The following is a 23,048-nucleotide window of genomic DNA, read 5'->3' as shown; positions in this document are numbered from 1 at the left end:
CTGCTCCATGACTCCAAAACAGCAGGAATGGACACGGATTGTTCTGGAAAACTAAAATAATCTGGATACTCGGTTCCCAAAGCATAAAAAGTCTCTTTAAAAGGAAGCTGATGGAACACACCATGACTCTATCCAGCTTCTCCTGAGGATGTTGCTGCAGCAGATTCTAGATCTGGACTCTGGAAAACATTTTTTTCTGTCCACTTTCTGCTGTAGAGACTTGGACTGAACCTGAGAGTCCAACCCTGAGTCTCAGACAGGAGTCCAGCCCCAGTCCAAAAGGTCTGTAGGGACCACATCTGACTGGAGGCCAGTTTTATTCATCTCCTATTAATTGGAAATTAGCCGCTGTACATCACACAATAATATTCATCCTGAAATTTAATTATTTATTAAATGAAACAAAAAATTAAACACGATGGAAAAACATTAAAACTTCTAAAATAAAATTAAATGTTTTATTAAATTCTTTAAACTCTTCATCTGCAGTAGAAAATCAAAAATGTGGAGGAAAAAAATCAACATCTGTGGGGAAAAATGAAGCAAAACATGAAATTTGTGATGTGAAAATGAATCTTTAATTCAACATGTGAAAATGTCAGAAAGTCCAAATAAAGACAGAATGAAGCAAACAAACTAAGAGTGAAACACTGGGAGGATTTTCATTTCCAGCATCATGAAGTGGAACTAACTGCAGCTGACATGAAGTCAACACAACATCCTGATATTCAGTGTGAAGCTTTGACTGGTAACAACATGTGGATCCTGGAAGAAGCACAGCTTCCATCTTTAAAGGACTGGAAGAGGAAGAAGTTTCCAAGGAATCATTTAGAAGAGTTTCACACACAAACTGATTGAATCCATGAATCTGAAAAGATGTTTCTGAGTGAAAGAGACAGACATGTACAGACTGAACTATCTGTTCACCAGTCAGAGTTTCTCTGCTACCATCACACTCTTTACACTCAACACACACACACCCAGGAACCAGACCAGGACCAGAACCCAAATCCAGCATAGAGAGGATGAGTGAATGTGGTGATGAAGGTGTGGAGGTGGATCAGTGAGTCAGAGGAGACTCTGTAGAAGGACAGAGAGCCAGCAGGACAGTCCACATACACTGCTACTCTGTTAGAGACAGAGGAGGAGGAGGAGGAGGAGGAGATGGGTGTTTTTCTGTAATTGTGCCAGACAGAGTAACCTTTATCATTAGAGCAACTCAGACTCCAGGACTGATCATTTAATCCAAACCTACGTTCTCCGCTGTTTCCGCTCCTTCTGATTTCTCTGTAACTCACTGATATATAAACCTCTCCTCTCCACTCGACCTCCCAGTAGCAGCGACCAGTCAGAACATTTTCACACAGAAGCTGAGGCCAGTCAAATCTGTCTGGATGATCAGGATATGACTGAAGCTCCTCTACATATGTCACCTTCCTGTTGTTGTCAGACAGTTTGAGGTTTCTGCTCACTGTGTCCATGTTGATGGTGAGTGGACAGGAATCTGATGGAGAGAACAAACACAATCCAGCTGCAGTTATTGATCTATTGACACTTTGATGCTGACTGATGAATGAGTGATGGGACAGTGTGAAGATGGTTGAATGTGATGAATCCAATGAAAAACACACTTACACTTCCTCACACCTCCTGGTCTCAACCATGGTTCTCCAGCAGGCTCCACCCTGAAAGGAGGAGGGGGTCAGAGCATGCTAACATGGACATTACATGGCTCTCATACACACTTTGTTCTACACTAAGAAAGGAACAGTCCAACATCTGGACACGTCCACCTGATTGGAGCATCTCCAGACTAGAAGGAGCAGAATCAGGAAGCTGATTGGTCCACACCCACACCAAGAAAACTGTTTTGTGGAAGTCCCAGTTTCTTCTTTCAACCATCTTCTCCTTTTCATCTCTTCACAGATGAAGAACTCTGCAGAAACTCCTGATCTAACCAAGAGCTGCATCTTCTCTCTGTCCTGAAGTCTTATTGATCAGCTTCTGACAATAATCTCCTCTGCAGAGCAGATTGGCTCAGATTCTTTGTTGTGACTCAGCTGGGAAATGTTAAAGTGACTTCTTTTCCTGCACATGAAGCTAAATGACTGTCAGAGACTCTGTTTGAGGCCATGATGTGTGTGTTTGGAGCTGTGACGGCTTGTTTCCTACAGACCACTAACAGCTGCTTCATCATCACACTGAGGATTTGTTCCCTCACATTATTCCTGCAGATCCTGCTGCTGTGTGGACACAAACACATTTCTTTCTAAAGCAGGAACAAATCAGAGGGATCAGCAGCATCAACTCACCACACTTCTTCCACATCTGATCCAGTCTGCTGATTCATTTCCAGTTTGAAGTGCAGCCACATCACCAGCTTCTACTGACTCCAACATCTACACTGTTATTGAAGCTGATTGATCATCTGATGGATGATTGAATTAGTAATTACTGAATCAGCAGCATGGGATCATCAAAGCTCTAAAGTCCTGAGTGAAGAGGAGAGGTTAGACTGCCTCTGGTGGTCAGACATGGAGCTGCAGCTGCTGAAATACAGGATGTGACAGGATTCAGGAAAGTCTGTCTCATCTTTCCTCAACATCAGCTGTGAACATACTGAGTCCTTTCACGTTAACCAGGAAACCTGATGTAACATCATCATCTTCATCACAACACACACACACACTGCCATCTCCATCACCTCCTCCAGCACCTGATCCAGCCGTTATCACATGACTGAAGCAGCATTATCAGTGGTTATCAGTCCATTCCTACGGGACAGTAGGGCTCTGCAGCATGACGCTGCATTTTCTGGTAAAACAACCTACATTTAAGTCATGTGACTGCTGAGTGAATATTGAGTGTAAAGTGACAAAGTCTGGACAGAAATCCAGTGACTCTCTCAGTCATTTTCATTCATGTCCTCATTATGAGTCCAGATCATCAAACACTAAGCCAGACTTCAGGAGCATGAAGAAGTAAAGAACTTGTGTTTTCCTGTCTAACTCCTCTTTTCAGATCAGATCAGGGGGAGGGGCTCCACTGACTGTCTCCATCATTGTGATCAGCTGTGTGCAGCTAATTGAAGGAAACTGATAAAAACTGCAACGACACTCATGTGTGACATTGACTGAGTGAAGGACAGAGAAAATGTCTGCAGATCTTCCTCCTCTATCAGACATTGTGTGGCTGCAGCAGCCTCTCCATACCTGAGTCTGTGTGGATCCTTCAGTGCAGCCATCAGCAGCTTCACTCCTGAGTCTCCTGGATGGTTGTATCTCAGGTCCAGCTCTCTCAGATGGGAGGGGTTGGAGGTCAGAGCTGAGGCCAGAGAAGCACAGCCTTCCTCTGTGATCAGACATCCTGACAGGCTGCAGAAAACAACACGTATGACAGAAACTCTGAGAGAACTGCTGTGAAACTAAAGCGGAACGTCATCCGATGTTCAGAGAAACTGGACCTGTCTCACATTATTGGCTTTGTGTCCTTATTTGTTCCCTGTTTATGACTTCATGACTCAGTTTGTGACAAATGTCAAATTTCTACAGAGATCCACCAATCATGTTTTCAAGGGAGTTTGTATCTATTTAAAGGCATCAACCCTGCTTCATTCAGCCTGTTGGAGTTAGAGAGAGGCTATTCTGCTGACTCTACTTATTCTGATTAAAACAAAATATAAACTTAAAACGATGTTTTTATTGTTGATGAGAACAAAGTTGACCTGTGAGCTTGACGGTCCTGCTCAGTATCTTAGCTGTTCCTCAATCTCTTCTGGATGGAGATGTCGGATGTTTCTCCAGGTATCTGTTGGAGTCACTGCTCCAGTGTGGGGAGCACAGCCCTCAGTGCTCCGATAACCAATGGTACTACTGTTGCCTTCACCTTCCAGGTTTCCTCCAGCTCTTTCTCAAGTCCTCGGTATTTCTCTAGTTCCTTACGTTCCTTTCTCTTGATATTTCCATCACTGAGGATAGCTACATCCACCACTTCAGCTTTCCTTTGCTTCTTATCCATCATTACAATGTCCGGTTGGTTGGCCACCACCATTTAGTTGGTCTGAAGCTATAATTCCCACATGATCTTAGTCCCGTCATTCTCCACCACCCTGGGAGGAGTTTCCCATTGTGACCTAGGGATCTCCAGTCCATATTCTGCAGATGTTTCTGTACACTATGCCAGCTACTTGGTTTGCCTGCCCATATCTTGCACCCTGCTGAAAGCTGCTGGATTTTTTCAGGAGCCTCTTTGCACAGCCTACACCTGGGATCCTGTCTGGTGTGGTAGATCAGGGATCCTGCCTGGTTTGTTAGACCTGGGATCCTGCCTAGTACACATTTACCATCCTCACCCATGCTTACACTAAAAAATTGGAAAAGCTTTTGAATTTGTGTCTACTGTAGTGGATATTGTGCATTGAAGTGTTCTTCTTCTTCTTCTACTTAATGGCGGGTCGCAACCAACGTGTCAAGTGCATACCGCCACCTACTGTATCGGAGTGTGCATTCCTAGGGTGACTAGTTCTTCAGGTTACAGGCTAATGTGGTATAGATACATATTAAAAAAAAAAAAAAAAAAAAAAAAAAAAACCTACAATCTATGCACTAACCCTGTGCTCTTAATAAATCCCATTAATGCCTTATTGCAGTCTTTGGCGTTGTCGCCCTTTCCCAAGATTCCCTGCAAATCCCAGCCCCTGCCTAGCATGTACAATTTGTCTTTCAGTATATTCCTCTGTGGTACAAATCGTCTACAGTCCGCATTGAAGTGTTAACTGTTAATGTAAATGTCATGGTTGCTGCTCTGCTGGGCCTCCAGTCCCTCATCATGCTCATCTGCTCCACCTGTGGCAATCCTGATTGCTCACTCTCTTCACCTGCTCCCCTCTCTACTTAAGCTCACTCCAGTCCTTGCTTAACTGCCAGACGGTCAGCATTGTTTTCCCTTGTTGATGTCCAGCATTTACTCTTGTTTCCAGATTCCTGTGTTTGACCCAGTTACGGCCCTTGGACTTCTTTTGCCTCATTCCCTGTCAGACTGCTCCTGCCTTGTGCTCTCCTGGATTTCGACCTGTTTTGGAATGACCCCGGATATTCGCCTGCCCCAGCTAAGTTGTCTGCCTCTTACCCCCGTTTATGACTCTTGGTTTCTTAATTCTCTGCTCATTTGGATTGTGGATCCTCCTGATTGTCTCTGGAGTCCTCTCAGGATATTGTACCCTGTATTACCTCAGGAAGTCGCCACCACTTCCTACTGGACCAAACCCTGCTCATCTCCTCCATTACCCGGTCTCAATAAATTACATTTTTGGAATCTATCACTGCGTGTGTGGCTGAATTTCTGGGTCCTCAGGGAGACATCATTACAGTAAATTAAATAAGGAAATGTTCATGATTTAGCTCTATTAAATCAAAGTACTTTGAATAGAAATTATTTATTTGTCAATGGCAATGTATGAAAATGAGCATGATCAACGTAAACAACTTAAGCTTAAAAGCACCCCGATGATGACGACAAATCATGGACCCAGGTTTCCCTTGCCCGGATGCGGGTCACTGTGACCCGCCTCTGGAGCCAGGCCTGGAGGTGGGGCAAGGAGGCAAGTGCTTGTTGGCTGGGACTTTGCTCATGGGGCTCTGTCTGGCTCAGTCCAAAAGGGGGACATGGGCCCCCTCTCCCGTGGGCTCACCACCTGCAGGAGGGGCCATAGGGGTCGGGTGCAGTGTGAGCTGGGCGGCTGCCGGAGGGGGGACCCTGGCGGTCTTATCCTTGGCTGCAGAAGCTAGCTCTGGGGACGTGGAATGTCACCTCTCTGGCGGGGAAGGAGCCTGAGCAGTTTCGGCTAGATATAGTTGGACTCACTTCTTTCACATGGTTTGGGTTCTGGAACCACTATCCTTGAAAGGGGCTGGACCCTCTTCCATTGTGGAGTTGCTCCCAGTGAGAGGCACCGAGCAGGTGTGGGCATGCTCATTGCCCCCTGACTTAGTGCTTGTGCGTTGGCGTTTTCCATGGTGGACGAAAGGGTAGTCTCCCTTTGCCTTCACGGGTCCTGACTGTTGTTTGTGCCTATGCACCAAGCAGCAGTTCAGACACCCACCTTTTTGGAGTCCTTGGAGGGGGTGTTGGAAAGCACTCTTTCTGGGGACTCTCTTGTTCTGCTGGGGGACTTCAATGCTCATGCGGGCAATGACAGGGAGACCTGGAGGGACGTGATTGGGAAGAATGGCCCACCTTGGGTGAAGAGAAGGGCATAGCTGTCAACTGATCACCACCTGGTGGTGAGTTGGCCCAGATGGTGGGGGAGGATGCCGGATCTGCTGGGAACATCTGGCAGAGTCCCCTGTCAGAAAGAGTTTCAACTCCTATCTCTGGCAGAGCTTCAACCATGTCCCTGGTGAGGCGGGGGACATAGAGTCTGAGTGGGTTGTGTTCTGTGTCTCTATTGTTCAGGCAGCCAGCCGCAGCTGTAGCTGCAAGGTCGCCAGTGCTTGTTGTGGAGGTATCCCCTGAACTCGTTGCTGGACACCAGCAGTGAGGGATGCCGTCAATCTGAAGGAGTCCTATCAGGCCTTTTTGGCCTGTGGAACTCCAGAGGCAGCTGATGGGTATCGGCAGGCTAAGCGGAATTCACCTTCGGAGTTCACTAAGGAAAAACCTCGGGCATGGGAGGAGTTTGGCGAGGCCATGGAGAAAGACTTCCGGACGTCTTTGAGGAGATTCTGATCCACCATCCGGCAGCGCAGGAAGCAGTGCTCCATCAACACTGTGTACAGTGGGGGGGCTGCTGACCTCGACTCGGGATGATGTGAGGCGGTGGAAGGAAAAATTCGAAGACCTGCTCAATTCCCTGGAGTTGGCTCTCCTATTTCTGGGGCTGAGGTCGCTGAGGTGGTTAAAAAGCTCCTCGGTGGCAGAGCCCCGGGGGTGGATGTGGTCCGCCCAGAATTCCTTAAGGCTCTTGATGTTCTAGGGCTGTCTGCAGCATCACATGGAAATCGGGGACAGTTTCCCTGGACTGGCAGATTGCGTTGGTGGTCCCCCTCTTCAAACAGGGGGACTGGAGGGTGTGTTCCAACTACAGGAGGATCACACTCCTCAGCCTCCCTGGTAAGGTCTTTTCAAGGGTGCTGGAGAGGATTGTCCATCAGGGTCTTGGAGGGGTCATCCTGAACCAGTCTACATGTGCTTTGTGGACTTCGAGAAGGCGTTTGACTGTGTCCCCAGGGGACTCCTGTGGGAGGGTACTCCAGGAGTATGGAGTGCCGGACCCCCTTGTATGAGCTGTCCAGTCCATGTACGACCGGTGCTTGGTCTGCATTGCCTGCAGTAAATCAGAATCCTTTCCGTTGAGGGTTGGAGTCTGCCAAGGCTGCCCTTTGTCACCAATTCTGTTCATAACTTTTTTTTTTTTTTACCAATGTGTTTATTAAATTTTTACATCTTATAATGAACAGTCTACAAGTGATCAGTATTATATTAATAAGACATTATCATCCCCTGTCCCCCACCCCCACCATATGAACAAAATAGAACAAAACAAAATATCGCTCTCTTAATTACTCAAAAATTATACAAAGAACATCAGAATAAAAATACAAAGGAATATATCAATTACAATATCAATATTACAGTTACCTTAAAATCAAGTATGCATTGCTGTACATTACACATCCCAGTTATAAAAGACTATTAAGAAGAGTAAAGAATCTCTACACCTCCTGTAGGAAATGACCAATATTAGATTTTTTAATGTAATTAGTAAAAGGTTTCCAAATTTCTTCATAGACATCTAATTTGTTTTTCAGAAAATATGTTATTCTTTCCAAGGCCATGCACTGTGCCATTGAATTAATACGGACTCCAATATTAGGTGGATCAGACTTTTTCCAGTTAAGAGCTATCATTCTTTTGGCTTGTAATATTGCGAAATCTATGAATTTGCGCTGCTGGTATTTTAATTTAAGATTATTTGGATATAGATGTAACAGAATCATTCTTGCATCTAAGGGGATATTCAAAGATAAAATTACCTTTATAATATTGATCACTTCTACCCAAAAATCTCTAATATTGTTACCCTCCCAGACACAATGCATAAACATCCCCTGAGCCTCTCTGCATTTAAAGCATGTATCAGGGATGTTTTTGTTAAATCTATTTAATTTGACAGGAGTTAGATATGTTTGCATCAACCAGTTGTATTGAAGTAGCTTTAAGCTAACATTACCTGAATGTTTCTGGGAGTTAACACAGATTTGTTTCCATTCATCTTCTGAAATATCCCCTGTTATGTCCATCTTCCATGATTCAAGTTTGGGGGTTGTTCGAGCTCTCCCTGGATGAGCTGGTAAATATGGCCGGGGAGAGGGCAGTCTCAAACTTAGGCAGCTGCCCCCGCGACCTGACACTGGATAAGCAGCAGAAGATGGATGGATAGATGGATGGATGGAACTTATTATTATAACTTATTATTAAATAGAAAAATAACAGGATTAGAACTGAAGTGGGTTCATCCAGGAACTTCTTTACACGAGTGCATCTGAAAAGTTCTGTTTGTAAAGCATCCCGAACTTATTACAGAATCTGAACCAGGATTTTATTTGTTCTGAGAGGTTCAAAATGTTGGACCAGTTACTGGTTCTGATAAGTTCATGTGGTGTAAGAGGCTTAAATCAGAAAGAATCATACAAACACATTCCACGTGTTTTCTGTTAGTCATTAATAAAATTCATTTTAAACTCTCAGTTTGATGAATCCTGACCTGAGATTTTTCAATTTGCAGTCTGGACTCTTCAGTCCACCACACAGCTTCTTCACTCCTGAGTCTTGCAGGTCGTTGTTACTCAGGTCCAGTTCTGTCAGACTAGAGGACTGGGAGCTGAGGACTGAGGACAGAGGTCCACAGCTTCTCTCTGAGAGACCACACGAACTCAGCCTGGAGAGAAAGTTACAGAGAAAAACACAAATAATATATGAGACAAAATAATCAGCCCTCATGGTGGATGCAGTCTAAAGTACCACCTGTAGAGAAAATCAGGTTTCTTACTGTTCTGCCCCCAGGCTGATTAAATTTATTTAAATGCCATATATCTTATGTAAATGTTGTATTTTTGTTTATTTTTAGATGCAACTGGGTCTGTAATCAGAGGAGATAAATCGGAGTTGAGGAGAAAAGGAGACAGACTGGAAGCCGGTGCGGCGGACGGATGGGAGAAGCTTTTTGCAGTGAACTGGAGTTGGAGTAGTGGCACTGTGGGAGGTGGGTGCTATTCTCAGCTTATAGTGCTGCCAGCAGTGAAGACAGCTGAGTAGGGGAGCTGCATCTTGCTGGCTAGGAAGGGAGGCTGAGTGCCTCCTTTAGGCAGCTGTAGGGACTGGGGATTAGTGAGTGCCTTGCCAGTAGGGATGGTGAAACCGAGGCCTCATGAATCATCGCGCTAACTTTGACCTAAATGCATGAAAATGGCTCATTGTTCTGAATCATTTGATCGGGTCAAAGAGCTCCATCTGCTGGCCGAGGAAGTCTGATGCATCAAAGAGAAAGCATGGACATGGCTTCCACACTGCACGTCTTTCATCCCTGTCTTATCTATCAATAATTGTTCAACAAAGGATACATTTTCTACCATGAGTGAATATTCATTTTCTGTTATTCATATAAATGATAAAGAGGGCTTATTAGGTAAGATTAGTCAAGGTAACAGAATTGTGGTTCAATTTAAAGTATAGCCTACCAATTTGTAATGACAGTAGTAGTCTACTCACAGCAGAAACATATGAGGAAAGGGGTGCTTATGCAACAAGGATAGTTTTGTTTACTGTTTTATGTGTCTTGTTATTTATAATAGATATTCCACATGCATCTTATGCGTCTTTTTTTTTTTTTTTGCACAGCTGATGATTCATTGTTGAATGTGGCAAACAGTTTATGTAGCACACTGCACATTTATGTACCTAGATTATTATTTTTTTATCTTTAATCTTTATCTTCTATTTTGATTGTTTTAAAGTTTATTTTTTTTATCTTATAATCTTTTATGGCATTCAGTGTGGACGGCAAAGTAAGAATTTCATTGTCCAGTGAAACTTGTTTCTTTACTGGGTAAATGACAAGAAACACATTGAATCTTGAAATGTATTATGAAAAAAAATGCTTTGGCAACTTTGTGATGTCTGTGTGTCATAGATTTTTATTTCAAAAAGTATTTTCTCAATGTTAGGCATAAGTCTGCTCCTCTTCTGGCACACAACCTCTCCAGCTATGTAGAGGTTGCACCTAAAAGAAACACAAGAATACAATTGTAATTAACCAAGTTTAAAATGATTAAAAATTCTCTGCTGATGGGGATTAGAAACCAGCTTGGCTGTCTAAGGTCCCACAGGTTGTGAACTTCCTCTGCAGCTGGCGACCGAGATGTTTCCTCTGATGTTCCTGGATGAAGTTCATGATTAACTTTAAAATCTGCTTTTTGCAAGGCTATTTAAAAAACACTATATAAAAAGGGAAATAAAGCTCACCTGCGATGTTGAAGGCACCGCCCGCTCCGTTCTTAAACTATGAGATGTTTGTTTCATAAAATCTCTAAAAGTTAAATGTGATCCAATATAAGCTAATGCTGATGTGATGATTTCCCTAAATTTGCTGTCAAAATGTAATGTTGCACAATCACTAGCAGAATCTCCTCCTCTTAAAAATCCATGATCTCCTCAGCATTTGGAACTTCTTTTAAATCACAGAGATTGACAAGCCCAGTCTCTTCAAAGATCCTGCATGCTGCTCGATGCGCACAGGTGATGTAACAAGGCCTCGTGACTGTTGGCATTCTGAACCAATGCTCAGAAACAATGCTTGCAATACTTCTGTGTCACATGCTCGACACGAAATCTAGCACATCGGCTCGAGCCTAACATGCCTACTTGCCTGTGGGTCACTAGGCTCCCTGTTGTATCCTGGTGACTGCAGATGCATGAGACACCTTGGTTCGACCTGACGAGTTTGTGACACCTTCCTGTTCTGTGTGGGATTCAAATATCTAGATCCCACAGAGGGTCTTGTCATCAGACCAATGTTTCAAGTTTTTGCTGGTACAAGTCAGTGTGCTCTTTTGGTTTGCGCCACTTTCTTTCTGCAGCCCTGAGTCTGGCTCTGTGCTCTCTTAGAACCTCTATGAGTCATGGACTGGGAAGATTTTGTCTGGCTGGTTTGACACCAGAGGACAGAGTTTGTCCAGAGAGGAGGTGAGAGAGGAGCAGAGTGTTTCTGTAGCCTCAGTAACAGACAGTAAGGAGAAGTATGAGCGGGAAGTAAGGGTAGTGTAAACCTCACCAGACAGCTGTGTAGGTCTGAGGGATCTCAAGTTTCTGTGGTAGGACACCATTTTAGAAGCTGCTTGAGTGACATGAGGAAGGAAGACTGAGAATTTAACCAGGAAGTGGTCTTAGAGATGCAGCGGGGTGACGGACAGGTTGGCTGTGGAGCAGTTTTTGGTCAGTGCCAAGTCAAGAGTATTGCCAGCTTGTGTGTTGGAGGAGTCTGTACCAGTTTGAGATTGAAAGAGTAGATGAGAGCCAGAAAGTCAGTCGCTGTGGTTTGCCAATGTGAATGTTCATGTCTCCCATGACAATTAGTGGTGTGCCATCATCAGGAATGTCAGAGAGAATCGTGTCCATTTCAGAGACAAACTCATCTATACTTCCACCTGGTGGGCGGTAAATGACCAGAATGTATGCAGTGATGGGTGTAGAGACCTTTACTGCATGATACTCAAGTGATGAGTGGTTAGCCATATGATGGAGAGGGGTAAAGTTCCACTTTTTAGAAATAAGAATGCCTGTTTTACCTCCTCGTCCAGCTGAGCGAGGTGTTTGGGTAAATTCTGCATTGACAGAAAGAGCAGCTGGTGTAGCTGTGTTTTCTGGACAGATCCAGGTTTTAGTCAGGGCTAGGACCTGAATGTCTGAGAGATTTATCAATGAACTGATAAATGCAGTTTTGTTCACTGCGGTCTGACAGTTCCAGAGACCAAAGGTAACAGAGGGTGTAGCAGACGTGCATGACATTGGAAAGAACAGGTTTTGCGCATTGCAGTGTCTATGGGTGACACTTCTTGTTCTGTACCATGTCTGACAGGGATGGGTTTGAAGCACATTGTGATTGATTTTGTAGTGAGGAGGTTTGAGCTCGTGCCATTCTGTTCCGGCTCTCAACAAAGGCAGACGCTTTTTTCTTCTCTCTCCCTCCTCCCCACTCTGCCCTGCTACTTGTCCTGTCATCTCTGAGTCTCTCTCTGCATTTCTTCTGAAACCAAAATCTATAACAATGGATTTGATCAGTTGGTCCCTAAATGCAATCGACCAAATTTATTCGAACTGGAAAACAGGTGTAGGGGAGCCTGCTTGTCCTGGTGGAACATTTTCGGCTGGATATGTGATGGATTCCCGGGGAGCGTGGAAAGTCATGTGTCTGTCGATCTTGTCTGTCGAGGACGCTGAAGACATCTATACATTCGGATTCATGATAACTGGGTTTCTGCTGTTTGGAGCGGGCACTTTCCTGGCATATCGCAAAATTCGGACACTGTGGGAGGTCACTGGCAAGCTGCCGGATTTCTGTGCCGGTGTGTGTCGAGCTACGAACAATCAGACTTTGATGTTGCAGGAACTAAATCGTAAACTGGAGGCTCAGGATGGCAAGCTGGTTGCGATTTCGGAGCTTGTACGTAAGGGGGACACCAATTTGGAGAAGTTGTCTGCTCGGCTGGATGGAAATTGACCCACAAATTCGGATGATTGGAGTCGCCAGTGGGACCACTGAGAGACGACTTCTTCTTCTCCTTCTTCTTCTTTACACTTTGTGGTCTTGGGCTGACAGAATGGCTGATGCTTCACTGATGCTTCAGCGCACCATGTGTGGTAAAGTACCTGGAGCTGACACAGCTGAGCTCACTTTGCTTGAGTGCAGCCAGCTGTAACCGCCTCTATCTGCTTTGCTCTGAGCAGTACACAGTGGGTGTGACCCGCGTCACGGCCTCAACTGGTTGTAGAGAGAAGGTGCTAACAACAGAGCCCCACACTAGCAATGTAAACAATAACCCGAAACCAAGACAGAAGTGGCTTAGCCCGTTGAAGTGCCTTTTCTGACCTGCCAAACCAGACGTCTTAAAGACCCGCTCCAATGCTTATTTTGAACCATTTAAAATGTTCTCAGTTGTCTTTAAATTGTAAACCTGTGTGGTGAATCCAGCAATGAGTTCCCTGTACTCGCTCTCATCCCCACCCTTCACACATGCTACGATAGCAGTGTTGACAGAGTACTTCTGAGCAGTGAAGAGTGTGTAGAGAAAGTTTCAGGAGATCTGTGTAGGTCTCAAGTTTTCCCCTGAGTAACTTAGGCTGGATGGTATTAAAGGCGCTTGTAATGTCAAAGAAACTTAGTCTCACATAACCTCCTGCTCTGTCCAAGAAGGAAAGAGACAGATTCATATAGAGGGCTGCATCATCTACCCCTATGCTTTCCTGATAGGCAAATTGTAGGGGGTCTAGCGCCCACTCTGTGGTTTAAGCAGTTGGAGCAGTAGTCTCTCAAAAGCCTTCATTATAACAGATGTGAGGGCCACTGGTCTGTAGTCCTTTAGCCTTGCAGATCATGCTACCTTGGTCACCTTGACAAGGTACAAGGTTTTCCCCTGGACAGGAACATATCCAATCTGAAGATATTGGTTAAAGATGGAGTGTAAAGGCAAACCCAATTCTGATGCACATTCCTTTAGCAGCCATGGTGGAGCAGAGCAGGAGGAGGTGGAACAGCCACCAGGTGGGTGTATGTGGGCAGGTGCAGAGTCAAAGCTATTATAGAAGTGGTTGAACTTGTCCGCCATATCCACATTAGCAGGTGCTACACATCCCTTTTCCTTATAACCAGTAATGGCTCTCATATCCCTCCATACGTCCTGGGTGTTATTGTTCTGCAATTTTCCATCAAGACTTAACTTTTAATACCTTCTGGCCCACCTCAAAGTCCTCTTCAGGTTATGTTGTATGATCTTTGCCCCATTTCTGTAAAACCTCCTAGATGAGAGCTCACATCAGCATGGTTAAAGCCCCCTGATATTACCAATGCCTCTGAATGTAGTAACTGAATTCTGGTGACTATTTCTTGGATGACATCACACGCTGTCACTGGGTCTGCTTCTAGTGGGATGTAAACAACAATGGTGAAAACGTTGGAGACTTCTTGTGGAAAATAGTAAGGTCTAAGACCGACCACTAACAGCTCCACATTGCCATGGTGGCTCTTATTTTTTACCGTGATATGGCTGGAATGGCACCACTTGTTGTTTACCAGCATGCCATCAGCATGGCAAGTACCATCTGTTTGCCCACACATTTCCACAGCTCTGTCCACCCTGAGGAGAGCATAGCCAGATATGCTAACAGCTGAGTTGGTGATGCTGTCTGTCAGCCACGTCTCTGTTACGAGGTATAAGCAACACTCCCGGTAAGCTCTGTCCCACCTCACCAAAGCCTCCAGTTCCTCACACATGTTAGGTAGAGAATTAACATTCCCCATGATTATTGATGGTACAAAGGGCTTATTCCCCCAACTTCTAGCCTTTAGCTTAGCTCCAACCTGTTATCCATGGAAGGGCCTCTTGATGTCTGTAGGGATCGGATGTGTGATCCCATTCGATTAATGTCATAAGTGGAGGAGCTTTTCCCTCAAGTATTTAAAGAAGCACATCTTCACTAAAACATGGAAAAGTAAAAGACATTTACAGAGCTACATGGACTAGCTGCCACCGTGGTTGACACATGCACAGAGAATTGAGTCTCTCTCTAAGAGAGTTTGAAAGAGACTCTACCAACGTCTACACTCCCATATCTCTTTGACTTGTTCAAATGTCTATGAGGTTGAGCCTTCACCTGTGTTCATCTCTGATCTAAGAACCAAACCTGCTCTGTGTGTGTGTGTACTTACAGAGCTTTGTTGGAGGCTTTTACCACTGGCAGCAACCTCAGAAGAACCTCTTCTGAAGGAGAGAATTTCTGCAGGTCAAACACCTCCAGATCTTCTTCTGATGACAATAAGATAAAGACCAGAGCTGACCACTGAGCAGGAGACAGTTTATCTGTGGAGAGACGTCCTGATCTCAAGAACTGTTGGATCTCCTTCTCTAGAGAACAATCATTCAGTTCATTCAGACAGTGGAACAGATTGATGCTTCTCTCTGCAGACACATTCTCACTGATCTTCTTCTTGATGTACTGGACTGTTTCCTGATTGGTCTGTGATCTACTTCCGGTCTGTGTCATCAGGCCTCGTAGAAGACTCTGATTGGTCTGCAGTGAAAGACCCAGGAGGAAGCGGAGGAACAAGTCCAGGTGTCCTTTTGGACTCTGTAAGGCCTCGTCCACAGCTCTCTGATGGAGATGTTGTAGATCTGGTTCATTTGAACAAATAGAATCTGTTTGTTCATCTTCCATCAGGTTGATTCCAGACTTGATGAAGGTAAGACGGACATGAAGAGCAGCCAGAAACTCCTGAACACTCAGATGGACAAAGCTGAACACCTTCTCCTGGTACAGTCCTCTCTCCTCTTTAAAGATCTGTGTGAACACTCCTGAGTAAACTGAGGCTGCTGTGATATCGATGCCACACTCTGTCAGGTCTGATTCATAGAAGATCAGGTTTCCTTTCTGCAGCTGATCAAAAGCCAGTTTTCCCAGAGACTCAATCATCTTCCTGCTCTCTGGACTCCAGTGTGGATCTGTCTCAGCTCCTCCATCATACTTGACCTTCTTGACTTTGGTCTGGACCACCAGGAAGTGGATGTACATCTCAGTCAGGGTCTTGGGCAGCTCTCCTCCCTCTCTGGTTTCCAGCACATCCTCCAGAACTGTAGCAGTGATCCAGCAGAAGACTGGGATGTGGCACATGATGTGGAGGCTTCGTGATGTCTTCATGTGGGAGATGATCCTGCTGGCCTGCTCCTCATCTCTGAACCTCTTCCTGAAGTACTCCTCCTTCTGTGGGTCAGTGAACCCTCTGACCTCTGTCACCATGCCAACACAGTCAGGAGGGATCTGATTGGCTGCTGCAGGTCGTGTGGTTATCCAGAGGCGAGCAGAGGGAAGCAGTTTCCCCCTGATGAGGTTAGTCAGCAGCACATCCACTGAGGTGGACTCTGTAACATCAGTCAGGGTCTCATTGTTGTGGAAGTCCAGAGGAAGACGACTCTCATCCAGACCATCCAAGATGAAGACAACCTGGAACTCTTCAAAGCTGCAGACTCCTGCTTCTTTGGTTTCAGTAAAGAAGTGATGAACAAGTTCCACCAAGCTGAACTTTTTCTCTTTCAGCACATTCAGCTCTCTGAAAGTCAATGGAAATGTCAACTGGATGTCCTGGTGGGCTTTGTCTTCAGCCCAGTCCAGAGTGAACTTCTGTGTTAAGACAGTTTTCCCAATGCCAGCCACTCCCTTTGTCATCACTGTTCTGATTGGTTCATCTCTTCCAGGTGGGAGTTTAAAGATGTCTTCTTGTCTGATGGTTGTTTCTGGTCTGTGTGGTTTCCTGGATGCTGTTTCAATCTGTCTGACCTCATGTTCATCATTGACCTCTGCAGTCCCTCCCTCTGTGATGTAGAGCTCTGTGTAGATCTGGTTCAGAAGGGTTGGGTTTCCTGCTTTAGCAATCCCCTCAAACACACACTGGAACTTCTTCTTCAGACCACATTTTAGTTTACGTTGACAAGCTGCAGCAAAATATTCTGAAAGAAAAGAAGAAATAAGAAGAGTCAGTAAAGATTTGAAGCCTCTGAGGAATGAGGATGTGAATATGTGATGTTCATGTGTTGAGACATCAGTAAATGTGTCATTTATCCAGCAGCTTCAATCTTTAGAGAAATCCTCTTACTGCTCTGCAGACGCTCAGCCAGCTCCTCCTGCTTCATCCTCCTCAGGAAGTCCACTGTGATCTTCACTAACGCCTCTCTGCTGCTCTTCCTCTGCTCCTCATCCTCACCCTCCAACACTGAGCATTCTGGGTAATCTGGACTCAGAAGCTTCTGGAACTTCTTCAGCTCCTTCTTCATGAAAGTGATCATGTTGTCCTCCAGCAGCTGGAAGAGAAACGATATGAAGGACACAATCAGACTGAAATCATGGAGCCAAACATCAGATCCATGTTGGACACACTGACAATCCACTGGTCTACAAAGGTCAGCATGGAGATGATGTGGACAGAAGAGATGGAAAAGTAGTTGTTGTACATGTACAGACCATAAATATGGAGTCCAGCTGTGTTTGATGCTGCTGGGCAGACTGACCACTGGGAAGCTCTGAGCTCTGCTGGTCCACTCTGTGGAGGAATCAGGAAGAATCAAATCACATTCTGTCACATGGAGAAGCTGCTTTCAGCTTTTAGGAAGCTCTCACCAACACCTTCATGAAGCTCTGTGCTGAGGTGCCCTGGAGCAAGGCAGCCACAGCCAGTGTGTGCTTGGATGAGACTGGTTAGACTGGGCAGCTCCCAGTTTCTCCCTGCTTCTACGTTCCACAGATGAGTAAGTTGAATTATGGAGATTCTATGTTTCCTGCACTGAGACAGAATCCTCCTGATTATTCTCAGCTCACAAGAAATATTTAATAAAACTCACATGTTTATTATTAGAGCTTCACCTGGAAATTTCACCTTAAATACTGAAGATATCCTTTATTATTATTATTATTATTATTATTATTATTATTATTATTATTATCCTTCCTTTGATTTTTTTGGCCCCTCCTGATCTAAGAAGTCTACATTTCAGCACTGGAAGGCTTTGAGGTGAGGGTCAGCTGCTTTCTACATAGGTGGCTGGGGTTGCCACAAAGCCTGAGCAGTATCGCCCTGTACGGGCAGACCAACAAGCTGAAGCTCCCTATCAGCAGCCTGAGCGAAGAATTCATGGTTACTCGGTTAAGGTCTTCAAGACCGGGAGTCCAGTGACCCAAAGGTTGCCCAGGCTCGAGATTAGGACGGGACATAAGTGGAAAGCTTCTGAGGCTGTGGCTGTTGCACAGTCAAGGCTACGGCAAAGGGTGCTGCTGGGCACAGTAGCAAAGGGAAGAGCTGGTTTGGGTAGCATGGTAGGACCCAGGCGAAAGAGAGGGGGTCACTGATCCTTGAGGAGGTGCGAACTGGAGTAGAAGAGAAGCAGGTCAGCCAGATGGTGGGAATGAGGCAGCAAGGAGCCTGGACGAGATGGGAGCAAGCTGTGGAGTGCAAGGTCACATGGGCCGAGCTGTGGAAAGCCGAACCTAAACATAAAATTCTTGATCCAGGCAGTCTATGACATGTTGCCTAGTCCATCTAACCTCTTTACCTGTCGGAAGGTGGAGACACCAGCTTGTCCGCTCTGCCAAAAAAGAAGAACCCTGGAGCACATCCTAAGCTGCTGTCCGAGAGCTCTGGGTGAATGACGCTACCGCTGGAGACATGACCAAGTCCTGAAGGCTGTAGCAGATGCTTTCTGCAGTGGAATCAGCCACAGCAAGAGCCTTCGCCCAGTTAGGAACACCATCACTTTTGTCAGAGCTGGGGAGAAGCCTGCAGCGGTTTCCCGAAATACCTCCCCTGGCCTGTTGGCAACGACACTTGATTGGGAGCTCAAAGTTGACCTGGGTAAGCAGCTGAAGTTCCCAGAAGTGGTTGCCAAGACAACATCAAGGCCAAACATTGTCCTCACCTCAGCAGCAACCAGCAGGTAATTCTCCTGGAGCTCACTGTGCCATGGGAGGACCGGATGGAGGAGGCCCATGAGAGAAAGATGGCAAAGTATCAGAGCCAGTGGAGGAGTGCCGGAACAATGGTTGGTGGGCACGATGCCAACCCATTGAAGTGGGATGCCGAGGATTTGTGGGTGAATCCCTCTGCAAGATGCTGGGCATCACAGGAGCCAGTCAGCGAAGGGCTGTTAAGTTAGCCACCGATGCAGCAGAAGTGGCGTCAAGGTGGTTGTGGATCAAGAGGGGAGAAGCGTGGCAAGTAGGGTAGCGCTACCTGGACACAAGCTGGGGCTTGATCAACCCTAGCAGGGTCACCTGGAGGAGGGGGTCTGATTGTTGAAAGACCCAAAATCCCCTGTGATCCCAGGTTACATCACTGATGATGTGTCCAGGGGCACCATAAGGTGTATCTAAGTGCTATTAGAGCTTTATCTGGATATTTCACCTTAAAATACTGAAGATATCCTTTATTATTATTATTCATTCTTTCATTATCATAACCACTTGGTCCATTACGGGTCATGGGAAAGCTGGATCCTATTTCAGGATTTTAACAAGTAAGAGGCAGGGTACACCCCAGACAGGTCACCAACACAGATAAGGACAAACAACCATTCACGCACACTCACACCCACTCCTAGGCCGAATTTTACCTAACATGCATGTCTTTGGACATTGTTGTTCTTCTTGTTGTTCTTGTTGTTGTTGTTGTAACAACACAAGATGGAATAAAACTAATCTGATGCAACAATTTCACACAGCTCACCTCTGTGGGTCTGATTTAAACTCAAGAGGATATTCCTTCGACTGGTCGCTCTTCAAAGACAAACAAGGCTCAGGTCCTGGTTCTGGCCCTGGTTCTGGCCCTGGTCCTGGTCCAGGTTCAGGTCCAGGTCGAGTTCTGTGAATAGAGATGGTTTAATGATTTCACAGCTGAATTCTGAAATTGTTCAACATTTAGTTTGCAGAAGAATCTGGAAGACAAATCAAATCTATCACATGACGATCATGATGCTGCAGATTCGTCTCAGCAGAGACATCCAGAAATGATGAACCTGAAACTGGTTTTCATCTGAAACCTGATCCAACCTCCACTGGACTCTGATACTCACTGCTGGTCTGATCTGAAATCAACAAATGTATCCACTGATCCTTGAGGAGGTGCGAACTGGAGTAGAAGAGAAGCAGGTCAGCCAGATGGTGGGAATGAGGCAGCAAGGAGCCTGGACGAGATGGGAGCAAGCTGTGGAGTGCAAGGTCACATGGGCCGAGCTGTGGAAAGCCGAACCCCATCACATAAAATTCTTGATCCAGGCAGTCTATGACGTGTTGCCTGGTCCATCTAACCTCTTTACCTGTCGGAAGGTGGAGACACCAGCTTGTCCGCTCTGCCAAAAAAGAAGAACCCTGGAGCACATCCTAAGCTGCTGTCCGAGAGCTCTGGGTGAATGACGCTACCGCTGGAGACATGACCAAGTCCTGAAGGCTGTAGCGGATGCTTTCTGCAGTGGAATCAGCCACAGCAAGAGCCTTCGCCCAGTTAGGAACACCAGCACTTTTGTCAGAGCTGGGGAGAAGCCTGCAGCGGTTTCTGAAATACCTCCCCTGGCCTGTTGGCAACGACACTTGATTGGGAGCTCAAAGTTGATCTGGGTAAGCAGCTGAAGTTCCCAGAAGTGGTTGCCAAGACAACATCAAGGCCAAACATTGTCCTCACCTCAGCAGCAACCAGCAGGTAATTCTCCTGGAGCTCACTGTGCCATGGGATGACCGGATGGAGGAGGCCCATGAGAGAAAGAGGGCAAAGTATCAGAGCCAGTGGAGGAGTGCCAGAACAATGGTTGGTGGGCACGATGCCAACCCATTGAAGTGGGATGCCGAGTATTTGTGGGTGAATCCCTCTGCAAGATGCTGGGCATCACAGGAGCCAGTCAGCGAAGGGCTGTTAAGTTAGCCACCTATGCAGCAGAAGTGGCGTCAAGGTGGTTGTGGATCAAGAGGGGAGAAGCGTGGCAAGTAGGGTAGCGCTACCTGGACACAAGCTGGGGCTTGATCAACCCTAGCAGGGTCACCTGGAGGAGGGGGTCTGATTGTTGAAAGACCCAAAATCCCCTGTGATCCCAGGTTACATCACTGATGATGTGTCCAGGGGCACCATAAGGTGTATCTAAGCGCTATTAGAGCTTTATCTGGATATTTCACCTTAAAATACTGAAGATATCCTTTATTATTATTCATTCTTTCATTATCATAACCACTTGGTCCATTACGGGTCATGGGAAAGCTGGATCCTATTTCAGGATTTTAACAAGTAAGAGGCAGGGTACACCCCAGACAGGTCACCAACACAGATAAGGACAAACAACCATTCACGCACACTCACACCCACTCCTAGGCCGAATTTAACCTAACATGCATGTCTTTGGACGTTGTTGTTGTTCTTGTTGTTGTTGTTGTAACAACACAAGATGGAATAAAACTAATCTGATGCAACAATTTCACACAGCTCACCTCTGTGGGTCTGATTTAAACTCAAGAGGATATTCCTTCGACTGGTCGCTCTTCAAAGACAAACAACTGGGCTCAGGTCCTGGTTCTGGCCCTGGTCCTGGTCCAGGTTCAGGTCCAGGTCGAGTTCTGTGAATAGAGATGGTTTTATGATTTCACAGCTGAATTCTGAAATTGTTCAACATTTAGTTTGCAGAAGAATCTGGAAGACAAATCAAATCTATCACATGACGATCATGATGCTGCAGATTCGTCTCAGCAGAGACGTCCAGAAATGATGAACCTGAAACTGGTTTTCATCTGAAACCTGATCCAACCTCCACTGGACTCTGATACTCACTGCTGGTCTGATCTGAAATCAACAAATTTTTCCATCGACCGGTCGCTCTTCATGGAGACACAGCTGGGTTCAGGTCCAGGTTCAAATCTTAGTTTACGCCTACGTTTATGTCCAGGTCCAGGATGGTCCCTGTGAATCCAGATGTTTGGTGATGTGAGTTGTGATCTCTGACATGGAGAAGAGTCATGGACAGTTAGAGATGGACATCTCACCTCTGAGTGGTTTTAGAGGGAGGGACTCCCTCCTCTCTGTCCTGATCCATGATGCTGGATTCACATCAGCTCACACACACTTTCTACCTTCACCTGCAGAGGAAACACACATCATTCATCTGAACATCAACTGAAATCCTCCTTTCCATCATCTGCTGCTCCTCCTCTGATTGGCTCTGAGTTTCTGCTTCATATCAGAGTCAGATGGATGCAGTCAGACAGCAGTGAGGAAGAGGAAGCTGCCTTCAGCTGCTGGACTTCTATCAGGACACCAGATGGAGGGATGGAGCTGCAGACCAGCACAGGCCATCATGATGAAACTATTTACAAGACAAAGAGGACCATAATATGCAGAATAATTATAATTCAGTTCATTCACGTTTTCATAGCAAATACAAGGAAGAAGATTAAACAACAGAAGCACATTAAACACAGTGGAAGTGGGACAGTTTGATTTATAAACTATCTGTGAGTGGGTTAATCAGATGTTGGAGCTGAAAACAATCCTCCAGATGAGCCGAGAGTGTCATGGTGCTGACAGGTTTGGACTCAGAATAAGGCTCAGAATCCCAGGGATGGGTTACAAACATTTATTTGTACACAAAAGATAGAATGTGCGATCCGGTCTTCTCTATGGTCTGGCTTCAGCAGAGTGAGATCCAGGAAGTGGAGGAGGGGTTTCCTGGGATCAGGGTGGAGGGAATCCAGGGAGGAATCTGCTGCGTGGTGTGGGAGAAGCTGCAGAACAAAGAGAGGTTAGAAAGTGGGATATAACCAACAGTCCGGAACGCTGACCAGGCTGACAGAGTGGAGACCAGAAGATCCTTGTGGGAGGAAGGAGAGTTAAGTCCGTGATCCGATATCTAGGTCCAATAAACAATGCCAGGGGTCCAAGGACCAGGAGATCCAAACAATCACAAGCAGAGTACCAGGCAGGGGGCAGGCGGAGGCAAAATCCGAGTCCAGGCAACAGGGTCAACGACAGACAGGCAGAGAAATAAAGGCATGGATACGTACAGGGAAGAACCAGGACGATCTGGCAACTAAGAGTTGAAACAGGCAGGTATATAAAGCGCTCAGCACAGGTGGAGCACATAAGTAATCAAGCTAGAGTGCGGGGAAGATGCCTTCAGGGCAGCTGGGAAAACTGGGCTCAGTACCACAGAGCATGACGGAGAGTAATAGTTAAAGAGTTCAGCTTTAAGAAATCTGAAATG

At 45.8% G+C, this 23,048-nt stretch overlaps 1 protein-coding gene and 1 long non-coding RNA gene across 2 annotated transcripts in view; both read right to left on the bottom strand.

Annotated features, from left to right (window-relative positions):
- Positions 1–989: 989 nt before the first annotated feature.
- Positions 990–23,048, bottom strand: part of LOC121653838 (NACHT, LRR and PYD domains-containing protein 4E-like) — a gene marked incomplete at its 3' end in the record, with an annotated part of 28,971 nt that continues 6,912 nt past the window's right edge. The window contains exons 3-13 of the mRNA XM_042007521.1: positions 21,832–21,924; positions 21,620–21,748; positions 21,283–21,408; positions 19,538–19,672; positions 17,284–17,362; positions 16,919–17,123; positions 14,981–16,772; positions 8,765–8,938; positions 3,213–3,374; positions 1,636–1,685; positions 990–1,504 (exon numbers count right to left, since the gene is read on the bottom strand). Coding sequence (XP_041863455.1) covers positions 990–1,504; positions 1,636–1,685; positions 3,213–3,374; positions 8,765–8,938; positions 14,981–16,772; positions 16,919–17,123; positions 17,284–17,362; positions 19,538–19,672; positions 21,283–21,408; positions 21,620–21,748; positions 21,832–21,881 — 3,417 coding nt within the window. The remainder of the gene's footprint in view (positions 1,505–1,635; positions 1,686–3,212; positions 3,375–8,764; positions 8,939–14,980; positions 16,773–16,918; positions 17,124–17,283; positions 17,363–19,537; positions 19,673–21,282; positions 21,409–21,619; positions 21,749–21,831; positions 21,925–23,048) is intronic.
- LOC121655695 lies at positions 10,174–11,445 on the bottom strand. Its single transcript, XR_006013272.1, has 2 exons — positions 10,522–11,445; positions 10,174–10,435 (listed from the first exon to the last, which is right to left on the bottom strand). It is a non-coding gene; the product is annotated as an uncharacterized LOC121655695 (long non-coding RNA).

Source organism: Melanotaenia boesemani, chromosome 2, assembly GCF_017639745.1.
Source record: "Melanotaenia boesemani isolate fMelBoe1 chromosome 2, fMelBoe1.pri, whole genome shotgun sequence".
Taxonomy (NCBI): domain Eukaryota; kingdom Metazoa; phylum Chordata; class Actinopteri; order Atheriniformes; family Melanotaeniidae; genus Melanotaenia; species Melanotaenia boesemani.
This window is presented reverse-complemented; position numbering and strand designations above follow the sequence as displayed.